General features: G+C 35.5%; 1 protein-coding gene across 4 annotated transcripts in view; it reads right to left on the bottom strand.

Annotated features, from left to right (window-relative positions):
- Nucleotides 1–24,856, bottom strand: part of LOC150095386 (lysosomal Pro-X carboxypeptidase) — a 276,707-nt gene that overhangs the window by 48,485 nt on the left and 203,366 nt on the right. For all 4 annotated transcript variants that reach the window (XM_090410434.1, XM_090410436.1, XM_090410433.1 and 1 more), the window contains 2 exons: nt 24,605–24,786; nt 3,097–3,254 (listed from right to left, as the gene is read on the bottom strand). In XM_090410434.1, the coding sequence (XP_090266560.1) occupies nt 3,097–3,254; nt 24,605–24,786 (340 nt within the window). The remainder of the gene's footprint in view (nt 1–3,096; nt 3,255–24,604; nt 24,787–24,856) is intronic.

Here is a 24,856-nt window from a genome sequence, read left to right as displayed (position 1 = left end):
TTTGGTTCCAATATAAGTTTTCGATGATTCTGATGGCTTTACCATCTAATCCAATTTGTTTTAATAATTCAATCATTTCAGTATGTTGGACTTTGTCAAATGCTTTCTTGAAGTCAATGAAGCAAATGAATACCTTCTTGTTTTGGTCACTACATTTTTGGAATAAGATATAAGAACAGAAAAGACCCTCTCTTGTTCCCAAACTGCTTCTAAAGCCAAATTGGGTATCACTAATGGTGTCTTCACATTTTCTGTATATTCTTTTTTGAGTTATTTTCAGAAACATTTTGAGAACATGACTCATTAGACTAATCATTCTATAGTTGGAGAATTGTTCTACATATTTCATCCATTCTTGTATTATGAAGAGTTTCAGTGTTTTAGCTGAGTTCAGTTCATATTCTACCTCTGATTAGAATGCATGGACGTTCCACCTGTTCATAAGTATTTTCTGGATTTTGTCTGTTATGAAGAGTTGTTCTACATATTTCATCCATTTTTGTATTTTATCATCCTTTCCAGACATTATTTCTCCGTTTTGTTTTGAAGGATCCATAGTTGTTTTTTCTTAAATATACTTGAAGTCTCTGTCATGCTTTTTCTGTAGAAATTCTATTTCTTGACATTTTTCATTCATCCAGATTTCTTTTGCTTCTTTGATCTTGTCTTTTTTAATAATTTTCTGAACTTCTTTATATTTTGTTAGACTATGATTTTTATAGAGTCTCCATAGCTCAGTAAGTATAGACTAAGCCCTTTGGTCAGAAAGACCTGGGTTCGATCCCCGTCAGTGGTGTGAGGAATCTTTATCTAGTCTCTTTCGATGAAAGGTGAGTTAGCCAGTCTCATACAGAGTTAGAGGGTTTTTTCCGCCTGGAAACTCAGGTTTTTTTGTCCCTCAGAACAGGCAAACTGGCCCCATGAACACACACACAAAATTTACAGACATGAATATTTAGAAGCATAGGGGTAACCACCTTATCCTCGTATTACGGTTGGGAAGTCCAAGGAGACTTGGAGGACCATGGGCATGGCTGTTAAAAGTCACTGATGGATGATTTTTTATATGATCTGCATTGATCCATGAGAGAAAGAATTTTGTCATTTATCCAATCTTTCTTTTTTACTGCTCTATCAGGACACAAAGTATTGGCACATTTCTCTATGAAGACAGATTTTAATTTGTCCCATGATTCATCAACCCTCATGATGTCATTCTTGATAAGTGCTAGCTCTTGATTCAGATCTTGACTCTGTTATTTTCTTATCTCTGAGTTTTTAACTTTCCTAGATCAAACCTTTTTTGTTCATGTTTATGTATAGCTTTCAGTCTAAGTTTAAACTGTCACCAGTATATTATGATCAGAAGCAATATCTGCACTAAGACAGATTTTTGTAGCTCTTTATGGAACTTCAAATCATTGATTAATCAGAAAGTAATCAATTCTGACTACATTTGTATTATTATTCTGTGGTGATAGGCAAGTATATAGCCTTCAGGGTGGTAGCTTAAACCATGTGTTTGTGATTATTAGTTCCTCTTCTTGGCAGAATTGAATAAGATGGTCTCTTCTCTTATTTCTTGTTCCCAGTTCATGTTTGCCAACTACATCTCCACTTCTACCTTTCCCAACTTTAGCATTGAAATCACCCATGGCAATGTTAACACCGTGTTTCTTTGTATTTTTCATTAGTTCTTTTAATTAATCATAAAATTCTTCGATCTCAGTATCATTCTTGTCAATAGTAGTGGCATATACCTGTATTATAAGATTGATATCTAGTGGTTGACCTTTCAGTATTAATAACATCATCCTATCTGAATAAGGGATGAAGGTCAACAGTGACTTACTGGCATCATTGTTTAATATCCTAACTGTTTAGATAATTGTTTTCACTACTTCCAGAGTGTTACAGTGTCATGTCATCAACTTGAGTTTTGCCCAATCCTGACCACTAACTTCACTTATTCCTAAAATCCCAATTCCAAATCTTTTCATTTCCCGGAGAGCATTTCTTATCTTACCTGCTTCATACAGGTTCTGACATTCCAGGTTCCTAGTTTTAGCAGACACACCTCTTTGAACACAGAGATTCTTCCTATTCCTGTCCCATTTAAGGGAAGCCAGGAAATTGGAGCCATTTGTGTAGATTTGCTTGCCATGGTGGTTAGTCTGGAGAGAACAGAGCATATAACCCAGAGCAATAGTTTCTCCATTTGCCTTCTGCTCCACAGTATTACAGACATACACAATAAACTGTATTGCCATCTGCAATTTTCTAATCACATGCTTTACCATCATCATGAGACTTCACGCTTGTGTCAGTACTGACAAAGCTGCTTCCCTTTGTAAGAGGATTGAATCCTTTAATTTTCCCTGTAATCCTAGGTAGAGACCCTAACCAAGTACTGACAGCCCAAGCCAGCTAAGCCCAGGTTGTTTATAGAGGTCTGCTCCTCTGAAGATTCTTCCACAGATTTCACCATCAGGATATGAATCCTCCTCTACAGATTTGTCTGTCGTTCTTCACATAGGTCTGTTAGCATCCTTGTAGGGAGTGTACTGTACGGAAGGTCCCTGGGACCTTCTGTAACAAAAACCATAGTATTAAAAGAAGTTAACAGGCACGAAGAATATATCTGCATGTTTGCTGACATAGGTGGGGCTAAGCTGTTCTTCAGGAGGTGAATTTCATTTCCCAGTGTGAGACTAAATCGAGCAGAATTTCCACATTATGCATAAAATAAAATAATAAATAAAAATAAAAAATTTAAAAAAAAAAATCTCTTGGCCCACCCACAGTACTAATATACTATAGGTTTATAACTTTTCAGGAATGGAAGTCAAAAAACCACATCTTCCCCCCCCCCCACCCCATTAAGCATATCCTTATCAGTTAACATTCTACCTCTTTTTTTTTAATGCTTGCTTTTATGCTGAAAACACTGGTAGTTTCAGTCCAAAATATCTGAATGATATTTAATTATAATTAAATATTTGTTTTCACTGTTTCATGTATTTATCTAACATTGTTTTTTTAACAGATCACTATAAACAAAACGTTTATAAAAAACAGAAGGAAAATATGAATTACTTGAATTTGCAATTCTTCTAATAGCATCCCATGATTTTCTTATGCATTTAGCACAGTTCACACCAATTCTCTTAAAATCTTCTGTAATTATCTTATAAAAACTGCCACAAGGAGTTAATCCACTAAACTGAGCCACAGGAGCACTGGACGCAAGAGCCCTGGATGAGATTAAAAAATATATATAATTTGCACTTCAAATCAAATTAAACTATACAAATTAAAACAAAAATTAAATTTGATTAAGTTACATTTTAAAATATTAAAAATTAAATTAAATTAAAATTTGTGTCAAGATTATTCAAGTTTTTTTGTTTTTTGCTTTACTACTGAAAACATTTAAGTTCTGTTCATCTGGAAGGTTAATAATAATAATCTGAATGGTTAACAAAAAAGTTTTTTCCTTGGTTGAATGTTATACTACCCTCTATGTTACATTCATTTCCATACTTACAGAAACAAGAATGCTCACTACCTGCCAAAAATGCTTGTTAATTCCTTCAGATAGCATGCAACAGCATATAATGCAACAAACATTTCGGTACGGTCATGAAGTACTTGAAAAATTGCTTGAAATTTCATTACTGTTCCTACTTTTATTTTGTATATATTATTAGCCACTGTCAATCCAATGTTGGATGACGGCCTTTCGAAGGTGACTCCAAAACTGTCAGTCAATGACTTTCCTTCCCCCGTGTCACTCCTGCAGATCCACTATCAATACACCATGATTTTGGTCAGCATCCTAGTCGTTTTTCCTCTCGTGGAATCCAATCTAGTACTTTTTTCTCCATCATTGATCTTGTCTTCAAGCAATATGCCCAGCTGCTTCAGATGTTTCACTCTATGATGTCAGAGACTTTGGTTTGATTTCTTATCCATATATTCTTTTTGTCTTCCAGTCTTCTAATACCAAGCATACTTCTTTCCATTTTAAGTTGTGTTCTTTAATTTTTGAATTTCCTTTGCATTTAATGTCCATGTTTCACAACCATATGTCAATATAGGAAGAATACAATGGTTAAAAACTTTCCTTTTCAGGCATAATGGTAACTGGCTTTTGAGTATTGACTGTAATTTTCCAAGTGCTTGCCATCCAAGCATTGTGCATCTTTTACTTTCCTCCATAATATTTTGTTCTATTAATATTCATTGTTTTAAGTATATTATTATTATTGGACAGTATAGAGCCTCTATTGCTCAGTCGGTATGGACAAAGCCCTTTGGTTGGAAAGATCTGGATTCAATTCCCATCCATGACGTGAAGAACCTTTATCTGGTCTCTTTCGACTGAAAGTAGTTAGATGGTCTCATATGGAGGTAGAGAGTTTTTTCACTCAGGTTTTTTGTCCCTCAGAACAGGCAAACTGGCCCATGAACACACACAGATCTACAGTCAATAAATACATACTTAATCCCTCACTAGGAGGGCTCAACCAGTCCTAAGGGATAGTTGAGGAATGGGGTGAACCCCACACGAATAAATAAATAAATTAAATGGCATCTCCATAGATTCCAGAGACTTATGGGAGACCTAAACTATTATACACACAAAACCTAATCACATCTCTCAAACTCATTCAATGTCAGAGAATGTAATGTATATGTAATGATTACTTGTTCAATTTCATCATTACTGATTTTTATTATTTCTATCTGTACATAGCTGTTGAACAAACTTGGATTTTCTTTAGGTTTATCTTCAGGGTAGCTGTTTTTGCTAGCATTGGAGTTCATGGATATGAGTGCAATTCATGTGCAGTTGAAGAGTAAAGCTAACTATGTCATCTGCAAAGCATAAATATCTTAGATTTATCTTCAGACCTTTTTTCTTCCTAATCAAGAAGTTTGAATATTTCTTCCAGGCATGCTGTGAATAGTTTGGAGATATTGTGTCACCTTGTCTTATACCTCTCTGTATTTCCACAGCAGAGATGTTTTCATTGAAATGAAATGTTGGTGTTGCATTTCCCTCCACTTGCCGGTTTTGTAATGCTTTAAGTTTTTACTAAATCAAAATCTTTCTCATAATCAATAAAATCAAGACTTGGGTTTTATTGATTATTGGTGGTAGTTAGTATTCATTGCACCACTTGATAATCTGTTGTGCAACTTTAATATGGTCCATTGTGCTAAAACAACTGCAAAAGCCTGCCTGTTCTTTTCGTTGTGCTAGGTCTAGAGTTGCAGAAAGCCTAAGAGCCAAGACTGTAAAATCACAGATAGTAAACATAGGTCTGTAGATCTTCAAGCTCTTGGTACATCATTTTTCTTCAGACATAAGATAAAGAGTTTTGTCAAGATCATTTCCCCACTTGCTTTTAGAGGTTCATCGATAACTCTATCCTCACCTGCAGCTTTTCCATTTTGCAAGCTTTGGATGCTCCAAGTGACTTTTTCTGGTAGAATCTGTGGCACTTCAGTTATTTTGTAGTTGTCTTCTTCATTTGATTTATCATTCTAATATTAAGTAAAAGTCTTTAATTCTTTTGTGCTATATCATATCTATCTCTGGTTATGTTTCCATCTTGTAGTTTGACTGCAATTATCTGTTTATTGTTATTTAACAATTTTTGTTTGGCTTATTTGAGACTATGATTGTCTTCAATTGTTTGTTGTATGAGTTTACAATTGAATTTTATTTCTTCCTTGATATGTTTTCTGACTGCCTGGCACAAATCAATGTATTCAATTATATTCTGGAGATTATCAGCTTATCTCATTTCTCTTCATTTCTTCATAAGCTGTTTTGCTTCTTCAGAAATTTGGTCTAGTTTCTGTTTTGTGGTACCAGCTAGTTCAAGTAAGCATTGCAAAAGATTTTGGGGATCTCTCTGATGGATCAGCATTAGCATCTATATTAAGATTTTTAAACCTATTGTTTAGCTCATATTGGACCATATCTTTTGTGATGTTGAGTTTGTGACATCTTTGTTTTGCTTTGATCTTCGAAACATTTTTCTTTTCTTTTTGTCAATTTATTTGAATCTTACTACATACCATACGACGGTCACTTCCAAAGGCAAAAGTGTTGATAACAGAACCATCCTGAAAGACATTTTTCTTGTTGCTAAGGTAAAGTCAATTTTTTCCTTGAAAAAAAAAAAAAAAAAAAAAAAAAAAAAAAAAAAAAAAAAAAAAAAAATTCATGATGTATGAGCTTTCTTTTTCTGCAAATTATTAACCTTGCTCCTCTCATGCCATATCTGAAATTTTGCATTGGGCTATATATATATATGTATAGCTAAAAGTACATAATGTATATTTAGTAATTTTACATTCATTCTGATGTGGAAAGATTTGAACAATCTCAAACACAGCAATATTGAAGAAAGACACTAGAAAGCAAGAAACATTAATAGAAAGATGTGTTGGAGAATGGAGCACCGAGATGAAATACATCAAAACAAGCATGATACTTCTGAATAAGAAATATGATTTAGTCTGAAAATAGTAATAAGAGAAAAGAAGGAAGCAGTGGTTAGAGTATCCAGCACAAAAAACTACCTGAATGGCTTTGATTTGATTTTTATGGTGCATTTATATATCAAAAGTCATACTGCACCAAGACATGGGTCACAATGGTAAACTTAGGACAATCACAAACATCCATGTTCTTGGTGGGATTCGAACCTGCAACCTCTATGGCTGGAGAGCATATATGCAAACTACTCGGGCCAACCAGGCCAGCTCTTGAATGGCAGTTAATTGCAAGTAGAATAAATATGGGAAAGTGGACAATGAAACTTAGTTGTGTTTATAGGACACAGAAGACTCTAGTAAAGAGAAAAAAGTACAGGAATTGTTCAAGAGGTCATCTGAAGTAAAGAAAGATTCAGTTTCAGGTTACATTGCGAGTGGTTGGCGTAATTTAGTGGGGTAAAATTGGTGATTTTTATCCGTTTTATTTCCTTAGAAAATTAGGGTTTTATAGTATATTAGAGTAGATTTTTATGTTTTTAGAGTATTTAGTGTCTTTATAACATTTTTATTGTAATATTTTAATATTAAATACAGGTGTAAAATGGCACCAAAAATACAAAAGAAACGAAATGCTAACAAGAACACCAAAGTAATCAACAAGAAGGTATTCTCCAATAAAGATGATATTAAAGAGGATATTGAAAATAATTTAACCTCTGAGATCACTAGGTTAAATCAGATTATTAGAGATACGAGAGAACAACAGAAAGTTGAGCAGCATATAGAGGAACACTGAACTATTTTATAGGGAGAATAAAATAGTTCAGCAGAAAAATGGAAAACAAAGCATAGAATCAGGTAAGTCAGTGCATAATAACAAAAATCTGGTAAGTAAAGTTGATTATAAAAAGAAGGATGCTACCATAAAACATGCCATTGATGAATGGATTGTAACATCAAGTTGTCCCAGCACAAAATTTAAAAATATAATGCAATTCAAACACAGAAAAGAAAAGTAAATGAGATCATAATTGTAGCAGGTACTAACAACTTAACTGGTGATAAGTTCAGTATGAGAGAGGACATGAAAGGTAGTTGGAAGAGGCGAGAATAAAGAGTGAGAAAGTGAAAATAGTAAGTATATTATCTGAATATGATAAAAATGAATTACAAAGAAAAACAATAACAATCTCCCTTTCCAAGACACTGATTACACGCCAGCCTGATGGATCCCTGGCTATCTCTGTTTACAGAAAACCTACACATACAGGTAGATACATTCACCAGCAATCACCCCTCCCAATAACATGGGATAATAAAAACCCTATATAACAGAGCAAAATTAATCAGTTCAGATAACAATGCCCTTACCACTGAACTTAACCATATTCTTAACACCTTTGCAGCCAATGGCTACAACCCCCATAAAATCCAAAAAATATTAAAACCAATTAACCTCAACCCCCCCTCCATAACAGGGACTACTCTGAATCTATCACCATTCCTTATATTTAGGGTACTTCTGAAAAGCTAACAAAAATCCTAAAAAAATATGACTTGACAACTTGTTATAAACCATATAAAAAATTGGCATCTCTTATCCACTCCAACAAGGACCAACCACTTCCATTAGCCCTACCTGGAGTATACCAGGTCCATTGTAGCTGCAAACTGTTTTACTACGGCCACACAGCTAATATCAGGATATCTGAACATAAGAATTATATCCATTTCCACCAATACAGCCACTCAGGACTTGCTGACCATGCTTTGGACACCTGCCACAAAATACGCTGGAAGAAAGCTACTATACAACACCGCATATGGAAAGCTTGCATTCTTAGAACATCAGCCCGACAGCCAAGACTACTACCCAATTTAGCCCACTAGATGGAACCTTTCAGGACTCTAGGACGGACTTCAGTTGTTGTTGTCTTCGGCCATATTTGTTCAGTATTAGTGCCTGCGTGCACATATCATTAATTTTATGTTCCCTGAAGATGGTAATATAACATTACCAAAATATTATTATTAAGGGCAACTCCAAGGAGTCCTTAGACTCATCGAGGGAAGCCCTAAACATCATGTCACGAACAACTACTCAACATCCACACAGTATCTATCATACTTTGCCTTGAACTCATTCACAGCCATGGCACCGACGACAGACTCTGGAAGCTTATTCCACTCATTCACCACTCTCCAAGTAAAAAACCTAGTTCTAACACCCTTACTAACCACACTCTTCCCCAGTTTCCATGGATGGCCCCTAGTCCTCCCACCAGTCCTGTTCTGAAAAATATCCTCTGAATTAATCTTATAGAAACTCCTTCAGTAATTTGAATGTCTCAATCATAACACCCCTTTTCTGCCTATCAACCAATTTCTGCAACCCACAAATCTTCAACCTGTTCTCATAAGGTTCATTCCATAGACCTGCTATCATCTTGGTCACTCGTCTCTGGATTCTCTCCACCTCCTCCCCATCAAGAAGAAACCCTGGCACCCAGATGTGGGCACAGTAATCAAGATGGGGTCTTATTAAGGCTTGATACAGATTCTTGATTCTTCAGTAACCAAGTGATTTAATGAGCTGATTTGGCAAAATTTTGCAATGTGCCCCCTAATCTTCAACTCCCTATCCACCAACACTCCCAAATCCCTGGCCTCGTCAATCTCCTGGAGTACAGTTCTACCAGTGTGGTATACTGCTGCTAATCTTTTCACCCCAAAATGCATAACCTTACACTTTGCACATTAAATTGATATCCATTCTCTTTAGCCCAGTACTCCAATCTATCCAAATCATCCTGCAAAATTTTGACATCATGTGCATTCACTATTGCTCTACCCAATTTGCATCATCAGCAAACAAATGAATAGTTCCTTTCCTATATCGCTAATGAACAAATTAAATAGTAGTGGTCCAAGAACAGAGAACCCTGCTGCACACCACTAGTCACAGGCCATATTTTGAACTCTACTCCTGAATAAACTACTCTCTGATATCTCTCCATCAACCACCCTCCTATCCATCCACATATGCTGCAGTTTACTGATTAGAATTCCATGTGGTATCCTGTCAAAGGCCTTAGCAAGGTCCAGCAGTATCACTGTAAACCCATTACCCTTATCCAGTTCAGCTGTCACTGTGTTATAAAATGTGAGCAAGTTTCCGAGCCATGATCTACCCTTCACAAAACCATGCTGTTCCCCATACAGTATCCCATTTTTATCTATCCATTTCTGTATTTTTCCCTTGACTACTTTCTCCAAAACCTTGACAACTCCTGATATGCTGATCGGTCGGTAATTTGCAACAGCAGTCTTGGAACCTCCTTTATGGCAGTGGAACTATTTTCCCCTCTTTCCACCCAGACCCGAGACTCAAATTAAACAAAATGGTTAAGGGCACTGACAATTCTTTAGCCGCTTCACATAAAACCCAAGCTGGTATACCATTCAATCCCACAGATGTATTCAAATTAAGGTCTTGTAATACACTATTCACCTCCATTTCATGCACCTCAATTCCCGTATAAGCTATTGGTTCCTTCATTCGTGTAATATCGCCACCTGGATGATATACTCTTGGACGCTCGGTATCTAGTTCCTTCTAATACGGCTTGCATTAGCTGCATCGTTCTCCTGGCCTTTGCTTCTTGAATGAAGGTCTCCGATTGAGATAACGATTCATCACCCATGATTCTAGTGAAGCTCAGTTGCTGTTACCGAACATCATACTTTCTGCAGAACACCTCGGCTAATGGTGACTTTGATATTGTCATGAGTCCGAACTCTCCTGCCAGAACTCCACATGACTTCCTTGTCCACGAACAGAAACTCCACACCGAAACGTACTCAAAACACGAACTCCCAGGAACGGAAAAAACCAAAAGCCCCATCTTGACGTAGCACACTGCTATTTATTTGGTTCCGATGACCTTTGTCTTTTCTTACGTAGTAATCCCCTGGGACCCTTGATGTTCTGCACCCATCACCCTCATCGATCGGTACACTCAGACAGGAAACCACTGTGTAATGTCGACCTTCACATTTGGAGTGGCCTCAGGTCATGACTTAATCCCTTAATCTGTCTGGAATTTTAGTAATTCCAAAACACAAACTCCCAGGAACGGAAAAAACCAAAAGCCCCATCTTCACGTAGCACACTGCTATTTATTTGGTTCCAATGACCTTCGTCTTTTCTTACGTAGTAATCCCCTAGGACCCTTGATGTTCTGCACCTGTCACCCTCATCGATCGGTACACTCAGACAGGAAACCACCGTGCAATGTCGACCTTCACATTTGGAGTGGCCTCAGGTCATGACTTAATCCCGTAATCTGTCTGGAATTTTAGCAATTCCAAAAGATTGCCAAAATTATGGCAATCTTATTGGAAACTGTCCCCATATATGGAATTATGATAGTGGAATTATAATGTATATCATCAGGTTGTCTTTGTAAGGGGTCACAGAAAAGTATCTTGTGGATCAATTTTCTAGGATAACCATTCTTTGTAAGGTTATTTGATATCAGGGAGAGTTCATCTTTGAGGTCTTTATCATCTGTCAATAAAAGAGGCTCTATTTTTTAGCATGTGTATAATGCTAAGTTTCTGAGAAATGCGGTGTGACGATACAGGTTGATTCTTGCACTTCACTTCTTCACATCACATTTCTCAGAAACTTAAGTTTAGGCAGTTTCCAATAAGATTGCCAGAACTCCTCAAGCCACATGGAATACAAGTGGCTTTTAAACCTTCAAAGACCATCTGCCAACTCTTAAGATCTCCAAAAGACAGTCATCCTTTTTACAAATATGCCGGAGTCTACAGTATCCCCTGCTCATGCGGTTTGAACTACGTTGGCCAGATTTCTAGAAGTTTTGAAATCAGGAAAAAGGAACACATAGAAGATGTAAACAATAATAGAGAAGACAAATCGGGGTTAGCCTTTAATTTCTCTATGACAAACCATACCATACAATGGGACAAAAGCTCCATGCCCTACTTAGAGGATGATTTCTGCTCCCGAATGATAAAAGAAGCCACAACAGTTATTCGTTCAAAACAAAACCTAAATAGAAACCAAGGATTAATTCTGCCTGAGATCTGGAAAACCCTCATTAGATCTTTAAACTTGCCAGAATTGAATGTTGCTACAAATTATAGAATGTTCCTACATAACAACAAGTGAGATCATACACGCTCTATGTGTGTGATGTAGGCGTTGTTCTGTTTTTTGTAAAAATGCAATTATATTTGTTTTTTTTTACAGTTTTAGTGTAACAGTTTTAGCGTTTAAGTGGTTTTACATCTATATATCTTTACCCTGACAAAGCCAACAGCTATAGTTGGCGAAACTAGTTGGTATAACTTAGTTTGCAATAAATCTGACCCACAAACTCAAATAGAAGTCTATCTTTCCTATACTCCTCCCCCCATTTTTTTCTCTCTGTCCCTCCTGAACACACTATACCCTTCACATTCCATCCCACTAGCTACAGCATCTGTCAGCCATGTCTCACTAATGCCAATAACCTGTGGCCAGGAAGAGCCAACCATGGCCAAAAATTCTTCCTTCTTGTTCCTAATACTCCTGGCATTTGCATACATGAAGTGCAGAAGCTCATTAGTCCCACTCCAATCTTGATGCCTTATACTAACTATCCCATTCTGATTTGTTGTCCTTCGTACTAGCTTGGGCATATTATACACATTCTTACACTCAACTGCCTCACTGATGTCTGCATATCCACTCCCCCCAATAGTTCTAGTTTCCCTGATTCCGTACATCCACTTTCACTTCATTCAACAACACTTTTTCCAGTCTCTGCACACCAAATCTGTTCAGATGCAAACCATCCATCTTGTATAAGTCCTTTTGCCCATCAAACTCACTCCACCAGTCCACAAACTCCACACCACTCCTGCATAACCTGCACATAGAGTCATTTGCAATTATGGCCCTCCTTCTCAACTCTTCTCTGGAATATAGAAATATTCCATAAATAGAATATAGATAGTATTAATTAAAGTTTTTTAATTAATATAACAGTACACGTTGTCTTTCCCTAAAAATTGACAGTTATCTACAAGAAAGAAGAGCTATGATGACAAACGATTTGATGCATAGGCAGTGTAGAAGGAATGGATGTGAGTTTTTGGATGTGTAGAATAAGTTTGAGGAAAGATTGAATTTGTATAAAAGGGAAAGCCTACACTTGAATGCATTTGCCATCCAGAGTCTTGAAAATTTATTAATAGATATAAGACCTAACATAGAGTCAAGGACGCTGAATTCTGATGGGAGGAATCGTGACAATCTGTATGTAAGAGTAACAATGTTAGATAACTGTGTTAACAATGGGAATGGCTATTATTATGGAAATGATTATGAAGAGACGTTGTCGTACTATGGCATGTGGACTACAGACAAGTGTATGAAAAAGAGCATGCAGGAGATTTATTATGTCTGTACATGAATGTTAGAGTATCAGAAACAAAGGAGTAGAGTTTGCAGCTTTGGTTAATATATTAGGACTTCGTATTATAGGTATTAGTGAGACTTGGCTATCAGAAGCAGATGCACTAACTGGTATCGAGTGCAAAGAGTACAGTATTTGCAGGAAGGATTGACAGGATAGGAGAGGAGGGTGAGTTCTGCTGATGATATCAAATATCTTGAATCCAGTTAGAGTTGAGACCAATGATTGCAATATTAGTCATTTCGTGTGGCAGTGAGTTTGAAGCTATCTGGTGTGAGGTGGAGTATAAGTTAAATATACAGTGGGATGTTGATAAAGACCTGGTGAATCGGTTGCTAGTAACAAAATAATGCATCAACAAATAAATACAATGGGCATGAAAAGAGTAATCAAAATGGGGGACTTTAATTATCCAAAAATTGATTGGGTAGCTATGAAAATTGCATGAGAAGAATGAAATTGAATTTAATGAACTGTTGTGAGACAACTTCCTCAAGTAGCATGTGACAAAAGGAACTCGAGGTCAAAGAGTGTTAGATCCGATTATAGTGTCGGCTAGGGGGAGGGGGTTCAGTTAAAGATGTAACTACTCTACCTCTGGTTGATGACAGTAATCACGCGGTACTCACTTGGAAAATGGCTTAGTTTATGAATGTTCCATTCAGAAAAGGTTACATGCTGAACTACAAAGCAGGAAATTATGACCAACTGAGGAGTATGCTGTAGTGGAATGGTATCGGTTGCTGGATGAGAAGAATATCAACAGTGCATTGGAAGTATTTAAAAAATACTTAAATGATGCAATATCAGAATGCATCCCAAGAATTCAAAGAATGAATAGGGTAGGAGTCAAATGGATGTGTAATTTAATTAAGCAAGAGATCATAAGAAAAAGATGATTTGGAAGGAATACCATGTGCATAAGGATGATGTTAGTTATGATAATTATAAGCAGCAAGCTCGAAGAGACACAAGTGTCGTATGGAAAGCTAAGTCCGAGTATGAAAAGAACCTGGCTCTGAAATTTAAAGATAACCCAAAAGGTTGTTTACTGATGCAGAAGTGATTGTTCAACTAATGAGTACCCATTTTGCTAAAAGCTATCAATGTATATGCAACATTGAACTCACCACTACCTCTTCACTGTATGAGGAAACTCATGTGGTTAACGAGGAGGTACTAGAGCTATTGCACAAACTGAATAAGAATTCCGCAATAGGAAGTGATATGATATCAGCAAAATGCTAAAAGTGTTCAGCTGAACTGGGTATTCCCTTGACCAGGCTATATAACTTGAGTTTCAGAACAGGGAATATTCCACAGGAGTGGAAAAAATGCATGGTAATGCCATTGCACCCAATTATCGGCCAATCAATATCTCAGGAGTAGTGGTGAAGATTTTGGAAAAGTTGGTTAGGATCTCATTCAGAAATGGGTTAACAGAGAATCTCTACTTTGCAATGAACAGCATGAGTTTACTACGGGAAGGTCATGTTTTAGCAACTTGCTCACATTCTACAATAATGTTGCCACTGAGTTAGACAAGGGGAATGGATATACCATGATACTTTTGCATTTTGCTAAAGCTTTTGACAGAATACAGCATGGAATACTGCTGCATAATTTGGAAAATATGGGTCATCATGATCAAATTCCTGCCATGTATCCTCAAAGGGTGTACAGTATATGATAGTGATGATGTAAATTTTTCATGTAGTACTAACTTCCTATCTACAATTTTCCTCCAAATCAGTCTGTTACTTGTCAAGACTCCAACATTATCAGATCTTATATTTCTATCGTCTAAGGCAGCGCTTCCCAAACTGTGAGCCATGGCACCCTTGGAGGCCGTACGTTTTGTTGACGGAGGCCACGAAATAATGAAAACAAATTTAAAATGTTTTAAGACTAAGTAAATTTTTTTAATCTTAAAAGAAATGTATTTAATTTTTATTATTTCTTTTTTGGTTTTTTTAATATTTTTAATGAAAAAAATCACACATTAGCGTTGGTTCACAAATTTTGCTTCCTGCCTATATGGCGTTTAATGAATATTAGTAAATATATGCTTATTGATATCAGTTTCATTTCACAGGTATTGATAAGAAGTATAAAAAAGCTTACAAACGCAAAATCTTGAATATAAATTGTATTGAATATAATTGAATGAAAATACAATAAATATGATAATAATATATGTCTATATTACGATTTTTTTTTTGTGGGGGCGGTGAAATATTTTAATTTTTCCAAAGGGGGCTTTGGCATCCATAAGTTTGCGAAGCACTGGTCTAAGGCACATTGTACCGTATCAATCCACCTATATCTTGGTCATCCTCTGGGTCGTTTTCCTGCCAACCTGGCAGAGAACACTTGTTTTGCTAATCTTACCTCACCTATTCTGTTTAAGTGACCATACCATCTGAGATTAGCTCTGCTAAATGCATTCCTGGATGCTGACAATATCAAGTTCTTTACTAATATCCTCGTTTTTAATATGATATTGCCATTGATGCCATCTATTCACGTATCTAGAGAGGCATGTGGTGAAGCTGTCTGCAAGCATAGAAAAATTAGAACTCCATGGTGGACACATGAAGTTAAAGAGGAAGTGAAGGAAAAGAAGAAAGCATATCAAAAGGTCCTCGCAAATAAGTCAGCTTGTGCTCTTAGAGAATACAGAGACAAATGCAAGGATGCTAAACACTGTGTAAAACTAGCTAAACAAAAGTCATAGGAGGACTTTGGCAAGAATATGGAAAATAAATATCAAGAAGGTGGCAAAATATTCTGGAGGTTGTTGAAGAAGCTTAGGAATGGAGGAAAGAGTGCTGTAAAAGGAGTTAGAGATGATAAAGGTGACATGAAAACAGGGGAAAAAGATATCCTTGAAGTATGGAGTAATTACTTTGAAAAACTGCTAAATGAAACAAGCAGTGATGACAGCACAGTGGTAAAAACACTGAACAGACATGCAGTCAGGAATACATATCCATACTTGAAGTAGAAAAAGCCATCAAAGGCTTGAAATGTGGAAAGGCAGCAGGAGTGGATGATATTCGACCAGAAATGCTGAAGTATGGTGGTATAAAAGTCTTACAGTGGCTGCACTGCATAGTTCAGAAGGCCTGGACAGAGGGGCAAATTCCTGATGATTGGAGTAGAACTCTCATAGTACCCATATATAAACATGGAAATAAAACTGAATGTAAGGATTACAGAGGTATTTCCCTACTGAGTGTTCCTGGCAGGATCTATGCAAGTATACTTGAGAAACAGTTGAGAAGAATTTTGGAAGAAAAGCTTGGTGAAGAACAAGCTGGATTCAGGCCAAATAGAGGCTGTCAGGATCAGATCTTCACTTTACGACAAATAGTGGAGAAAGCATGGGAATATAACAAAGATCTGCATTTGAGTTTTGTCGATCTAGAAAAGGCATATGAAAAAGTGCCAAGAGAGAAGCTATTCAGTACGCCAAAGTTATATGGTGTCAATGGGGCATTATATCAAGAAATACTTAAGTCTTTATTTGAGTTGTAAATCAGCAGTTAGAATTGAAGGAAGTGCAGGAAGATGGTTTAATGTTAAATCAGGTGTCAGACAAGGATGTACATTATCCCCTCTGTTATTCATTATCTATATGGATCAAATTATGAAGGAAAGTGGTATTAAACATGATATCAGAATTGGAGATGTTAATATCAGCTCTTTGCTTTATGCAGACGATATTATACTTCTAAATAAATCCTCTACAAGTCTGCAAGATTCCCTGACTAAATTGAATAACTGTTGTAATAGATATGGTATGAAAGTCAGCAATAAAAAGACAAAGACAATGAAAATAGGCAGAATCGTTAAAAATGTCAACTGTGTTGTGAATGGAGAACCTGTGGAACAAGTAAAACATTTCAGCTACTTAGGCACGATTTTTAGTGAAGATGGTAAATTGAATATAGAAATAGACAACAGAATCAACAAAGCTGGTATGGTGGGAAGTCAATTGAATAAATTCATATGGAATAAGAGAGAAATTAGTCAGAACATTAAATTAGCTGTATACAAGACAGTGTTCAAAGCAGTTTTAACTTATGGATCTGAGAGCTGGGTCAGAAGTAAAACACTTGACCAAAGACTAGAGACCGCAGATATGAGAGTCCTGAGAAAGATTAGAGGTGTGAACAGATGGCATCAATGGCAATATCATATTAAAAACAAGGATATTAGGAAAGAACTTGACATTGTCAGCATCCAGGAATGCATTAGCAGAGTGAATCTCAGGTCACTTAAATAGAATGGGAGTGAAAAGATTAGCAAAACAAGTGTTCTCTGCCAGGTTGGCAGGAAAACGACCCAGAGGAAGACCAAGATATAGGTGGATTGATATGGTACAAAGTGCCTTAGACGATAGAAATATAAAATCTGATAATGTTGGAGTCTTGACAAGTAACAGACTGATTTGGAGGAAAATTGTAGATAGGAAGTTAGTAATGATGTAAATTTTTCATGTAGTACTATCATATCCTATACACCCCTTGAGGATACATGGCAGGAAATTGATGATGATGACAGTCAATGAAGAGGCAAGGAATAAGACTTTTCTTAATCCTTGCCTCTTCTCTCCATGTGAATTTGTGCACATTTTTAAGTTGAAACATGGTGTTAGTAATAACCAGTCCATGTTCTGAGCAGAAATCCAACAGGTATTTGCCATTTGCCATTGTTATTAGCTTTGTTCTTTTCTCCAAATTTTTCCAAAATATTTTTGTATGTCTGACAATCATTTCCTACTCTACTATTTAGATCCCCAACAAGGACCAACTTTAACTTTTTCATTGTGTCAGTTGCTTTCTCTAAAGACTCAAAAAAATTCCTCCACTTCTACCTTAGTAGAACCTTCTGTGGGACCATAGGCACAAATAAGTCTCATTGTACAGTTCCTCATTCTGATATCTGCTCACATGACTCTACTTGAGACTGCCTGCCATTGAAGAAGATTAGCCTCGTATTTAGTGTTGAATACTATAGCTACTCCTTTTTCTTGATTGTCATTTCCTGAATATAACATTTTGTATTTATTGCTCAAAAAGATCTGACCAGTTTTTGTCTTTTTTGTTTTAATCACCCCTATTATGTCAATCTGGTACTTATCTAATTCCTCAGCTAGCTCCATTTCTTTGCCATTCAGGCTTCTTATGTTGATAGTACCGATCTTTAACTCTGGTTGCATTGAGTTGGGGTGTGTTTTAGGATTTGTTCCAGTAGCTGACTTTTTGCTGTTCGCCCTGGTTCCCTGGCAAAAACAACAGGGGCCTTATTTATCCGGACGACACCCCAGCCAGCATGAAATTTTGTCACATTGTACCATCATTTTGTATTTTGGTTTAAGCCAATATGAATACAATTTGGTCAGCTAAATCCCAAATTGCCAGCTCATCCTCGTTCTACCCAGGTAGATACCCAACAGGGTGCACCATGAGAAGTCTCCTCTCAGTTATACAGCTTTGACCCTTAAGCACCCTGAGAATATGGGCTTGGATTATAAACTATTGGCAAGGATAAGAGGATGGCTGACTGACAGATATCAAAAAGTGGTATATGCTAGATTCAAAGTAAACAGTGGTGTACCTAAAGAATTTGTGGCATGTAGTCGTTGGTCCAATGTTATTCAATCTGTATATTAATGACATTGGGTAGGATTTGACATGTGACATACAGCTATTTGCTGATAATGCCAAGATAGGTATGGTAATCAGGATTGCTGCTGATATGCAGTACTTGCAGAATGATTTAAATAGGTTGGAATTGTGGGCATGTGAAAGGGCTGTCATTTCAGTGTTAATCAATGTAAAGTTCAGTAGTTCAACTTCAGCAGGAAGTTGAAGTTCAAGATTCATATAGCAAAAATTGTAAATATAAATCAGAGACATGTAAAGATAGGAAAATCATTTTGTCTCTTTACAAGACCTTGATAAGACCTCACGTGGACGTGGACTATTACATGCAGGGCTGGTCTCATGGTTTCCATGGTGATTGTGATATAGTGGAGAGAGCGAGATGGTGCAAAGGAAAGTGTCAAAAATGTTATCAGGAATATGGAATACAGATTATGAAGGCAAAATGAGAATTTGTAGGCTGAAGACACTAGCAAACAGGAGAAAGAGAGGTGATATGATTGAGACTTACAAACTTTTGAAAGGATTATACAGAATTTCAGTTGATGGAATTTTTCCATCGACTAGGAAGAAAGTTGAGAATGAATGCTATGAAGAAGGGGGTTTCTAGGCTAAACTTTTCTCTCATATAGTGCGTGATTGAAATGGTTTGCCATTAGATGTTGTGTGTGCAAGTAGCACAAATGAATTCAAGTACAGGTATGACAGCTGGCACGAATAGTATGGTTTCCCTTGATAGTTCCTGACTTCCTGAAGATCTCTCTTAATAATAATAATAATGTTCTTTCTTTCTAATCAAACAAAAAACAACTTTCTAAAAATATGGAAGACAGCTAAAAATAGATGTTATTCAACCAGAAGTACTCAAAAATCAATATATAAAAGTTTTACAATGACTATACAACATAACTCAAAAGTCCTCATTCAGAAGATCAAATTCCAAATGACTAGAGTTTCCTCCTCCTTTGAACTCTTGCTCGAACAACAACATCCATGAACAAGGAAATAAAATAATGTGGGAATTCTCCTACTGAGTGTACAATGTAAAATTTATGAAATTTATGCAAGCATGCTTGAAGAGAGGCTAAGAAAACTTGTCAAAGAGAAACCTGAGGAAGAACAAGCTGAGTTCAGATCAAATACGGGATCAGGCTAACATTTTCATTTAAAACAAATAGTTAAGAAATGTGAATATAACAAGGATCTCTAAGTTCTGTACCAATAAACAGGAAAGTTTCCTTTTTTTTTTTTTCTGGTAAATTTCCATGTCTTTGGTCCATATAATAATATGGCCTTAACATTACTATTCAATTACTTGATTTTGGTTTATTATGATATTTGGATGATTTTCATAATTGTTAAATTTTCTGAAAGCAGTAATTGCTTTTGTCAATCTTTGCATTATATCCTTTTCAGTTCTACCTTTAGTATAAAACATATAGCTCCTAAGTATGTAGGATTCTTAACTTCTACTGTATGTTGATCAATTTTAATTTCTTTGTGGCATTTGCTGCTAAGTTTAAGAACTTTTGTTTTAATCATTTATTTTAAATGAATAAATCAATATTTTCAGCTGTTTTGCACAATGCTTCCAATTTTGCTTGTTTATCAGTGTATTTTGAATCATACCTAATTCTATTCATAATAATTTGCAATATCTAATAAGATTATTAATCAAATATAAAACCTTTGCAGAAATGATAAATACAAAACTTAATATAAACATAAATTCAATTCAAATTAAAGATAGATATATATATATAATATATATATATATATATATATATATAAAAAAACAAACACACACACATATATAAAGTATAAAAACTGCAATATTTTAAAATTTAAATGTTGAAGGATAAAATATAGAAAGATTAAATGATGAATTAATTTTTAATGACTGAGTATTTCTCTCCTAATAAATAAACTTAGATGTTATCGTGTGCACGATAACATCTAAATTCATTTATTTCTAATTGAGAGATCAATCATCCTCTATTCTCAAAAAGCACAAACCCAAGAACCTTATTCTGTTTAATATTTGTAAATCAGATCCCTACATGAGGCTGTTATCCTATCTAGTTAAAACAAATTACAAAATAGTAACATCTCCTTGAATCATACAATGCTGTTCCATAAAATTTACAATTTTTCTTGACCTTTTCAGAAGTAGCTAAGTCATCCAACTGTTGATAAAAAAAATGGGAAAATTTTCAATGAGATACATAAAAGAGGAAACAATTTAGCTAACATATTACACAATGCTGCAATGTTCATTAATCCAAATATGCACAATAACCTGATATATATCTTGTTGCGATTATGATATTCAGACTCATCTTCCTTAATTCACACTGCACAGCAATGATACTTCACTGTGGCACAGTAAACTAAGAAACATTGCAGCATATTACCGTTTAACATAGTAATTGCCTGCTTTTGTATATAGTAACTCTTGAATTATCTGACTGTGTTCAGAAATCAAATTGCTGATAACTGAAGGTATGATTAATTGAAGATACTGTTACATGGTACTGTACCAGAGGTCAGTCAGCATGCTAACCTAGTATTGCAGTGGCGGCCGGTGAAAATTTTAAGTGGGGGTTCTGCATATACAAAATAAGAAAAATAATGAATTTTTTTCTAATCAGTAACCACTTTATTAATAAGAAAATTTACATATTAAAAAATTTGATTTATTAAAAATATTATTTGAAAATAATATTTTAATATTATATATTAAATTTAATATTAATAAAATTTTTAATAATATTTTTGCATGCAAGCATACAAGTGTTATCTGTAGCGATACTGTTCGTTGAGCAGTGTCAGATTCACCTGTAACGTGCAGTGACAAGTGCAAACGAATATTGGCAAGTCTAGCCGCAAGTGACCGAATGTGATAATTCCTACACTGCATTAGATCGCAGTCATTTGTTTCATAATCTAAAGTACTAATCTCTCTCTCTACCGGCCGAGGTGGATGAAATAGTGAAACCAACTTGCACTTCTTATCCATGCTATTCAATAGGTGTTACAGAATCATATCCAGATTTATCTGGAAGTACATATACGTCCTGGCCAGTTGGGGTGTTAATCGAACAATTCCAATTATTAACTATTTAATCGATGTCGAAACATAAGCTGCAACCTTTAACATGTTGTATTGCATTTATATAATGTTGTAAGCATTATTATTTATAAACACAAACAAAATTTAATTTTTTCATTTTTTCCTTGGGGGTGCTGCAGTGTCGCAGTACTTATGTACAAGCCACCACTGCAGTATTGTCTAACTATCAGTCCAAATACTTCATCTAGTCAATGAGAAAATTTTGGTGGCTTGCTACTAAAATCAAATTTTATTTATAACTTTAAAGTTACAGGTTGGGTTTGCACATGTTTCAAATTATTTCAAAACTAGCGGTGTTATTCATTCAAAGGAAGTATATCCCATTTCTATCATAACAATGAACAATTTCTACTTTATAACATATATAAAAATTCAGCAATCAATGCAGTTGCCATTGGTGGGATGTGTGGTTCAGTACTATGAGACAAGAAAATTGCAACTTCATTATAACTGATTTTGGCTCAGATGGTTGGGAAGGTTGTGGATTCTGATATTGTTGAAAATATGGTTGGGAAGGTTGCGGATGGAAAAAGAAAAAAACAACAGTCTTCCTTTCCTAGACACTCTGCACGCCAGCCCGTTGGATCCTTGGCTTTCTCTGTTTACAGAAAACTAACCCATACAGGCAGATACATTCACCAGAATCCCCCCCCCATCACAACAATATGGGGTTATAAAAACCCTAGTTATAAAAACCCTATATAACAGAGCAAAATTATTCTGTTCATATGACAATGCCCTAAGCACTGAACTAAACCACATCCTTAACACGTTCTTAGCCAATGGCTACAATCCTCAAAAAATATTAAAACCAGTTACCCCCCCCTTCATAACAAAGATTACACTAAATCTATCACCATTCCTTACATCCAGGGCAACAACGAAAAGTTAACCAAAATCCTAAAGAAATATGACTTAACTACCTGTTACAAACCATATAAGAAATTGACATTCCTTATCTGCTCTACCAAAGACCAGCTACTTTACTCTAGACCTACCTGGAGTATACCAGGTCCCTTGTAGCTGTAACTGTCCTACTATTGCCAAACAGGCAGGACAGCTAATATCAGGATATCTGAAAACAAAGATTACATCCGGTTTCCAATATAGCCATTCTGGGCTTGAGGAGCATGCTCTGGATACCCACCACAGAATACGATAGAAGAAAGCCACTTTACTACACTGCAGCAAATATAAATACGAAAGATTGTTCATTGAACCAGCCTCAGCTCTAAAAAACTTCCCAAACCTCAACAAATTTGGGTGCACAAGACTGCCTCAAATTTGGGAAGCTTGGATCATGAGAACATCAGCCCAACAGCCAAGACAACCCAATTTAGCCCACTAGGGAGCACTTTAGGACTCTAGGAACAACGTTAATTACTCTCTTCGGCCTCATTTGCTCACTGTTCATGTCTGCATGCACTTATCATAGTTTTATGTTTCCATGAAGATGGTAATGTAACATTGGCAAAATATAGGAAGTATTGATTAAAGTTTTCTTTTAATTAATATTTAGTATATGTTGTAATTTCCTGAAATAATTTAATAGTCCAATGCTATTTTAAAACCACCACTGAAAACAACAGAAGTTAATTAACAAATTCATTACAGAAAACATTAACTGGCAGACAACATTAAAATCTACATTTTGACAGCTGTTCTGATAGTGAACATTTCATTTTTAGCATCAACTAATTTAGCATAACTAGCCATCGTAAAAAAGCAAATGAGAATTGTACTGGCATGAAAGTTACCCAATCATCACTACAATTGGATAACTGATGTTTATCACCACTACAATTCCCCTTTGTCTCCCTTAAATAAGACAGACTAGATAATTGCCACTACAATTCCACTATGTCTTACTACAAAGGTATGGGGAAACTGCAGTGGTGACAAACATGAAAGAAAGCTACCACTGCAATTCCCCTTTGCCTCTTCAGGGAGGATGGAGTTCACCTAGTGTTCAGAGACTTTTGCTGTTGAAAATAAACTGTTCTTAAAATAGTTTGATTGTGATTAGATAGCAGTTCATTGTTTGTGCTTAATTTTTTTTCTTATTGTTTTTCACTGCCACAACAAATCTATTCTGAGTTGCAAACAATCTATCGAAGTGTAAATTCACAAAGAAGCATCGAGTTCTAAACTGATTAATTCATGTCTTCAGTACTTGGATGGTAAGTTTCTGAGACATTCTCCTGCTTTTTACTACTTTTCCTCACAGTAGAATGAAACTATGTGAATTTCCTAAACAGAGCACTGTGCCAGCCATATCACTGTTATCCTTGGTATGGCCATGCCATGTCTTTTTGGAAAGAGAATAAATAGTGCCGTGAATGCTGATTATGAGATTTTTTTTAGATCATGTTTCTTAGGTTTGATCTTTGATTTTACTGGGACTCATGGTGAACTCATATTTCTGTGAGTACACAATTTTCATGAGAAACAGGTAGAGATAGTCATTCAAATACTCTGATATCCAAGCTCCAAAAAGAATTTTGTTTAGCTCTTACACAGTCCACCTTAAAATATATCCCAACAGTAGATTAATTTTGATAATTAAATATAAATATTAATGATCACTTTTTTTTTTAACATTACAAGATTATTATAGTAATGTCAATGGTATTTATACATGCAAAAGTAACATTTAGTGCATTTTTTTTTGGCAATTTATACCCCAAAAATCCAAGTATTCAGATTATAAACAAAATATTATATATGCTTATATTTGTAGGCATGCTTTTTTTTTTTTTTTTTTTACAAATCACTAAATTAGAAAAACACACCCTGCAACAATTTGTGGATATTTCATTCTGATCCAAGCTGATAGCATACCACCATAAGATCCACCAAAAGTAATTACTGGACTAAAAGCTGCTCCAGAAACAGTTTTTTTAAGGTACTGAATGAGAACTGCAAAATCTGCAAGGGCCTGTTCTGAAGTTAAATAACCAAGGTACTGTGGCTCCTAAAAGAAAAAAAAAATTTTTTTTTTTAAAAAATGGTTTTAAAATTTTAAAATTATATTTTCATTAAAT

Source organism: Typopeltis vanoorti, chromosome 20 (assembly GCF_054136105.1).
Source record: "Typopeltis vanoorti isolate ZY-2024b chromosome 20, IOZ_Tvanoo_1.0, whole genome shotgun sequence".
Taxonomy (NCBI): domain Eukaryota; kingdom Metazoa; phylum Arthropoda; class Arachnida; order Uropygi; family Thelyphonidae; genus Typopeltis; species Typopeltis vanoorti.
The sequence above is the reverse complement of the archived record's forward strand: the minus strand, read 5'-3'. Positions and strand labels throughout refer to the sequence as shown.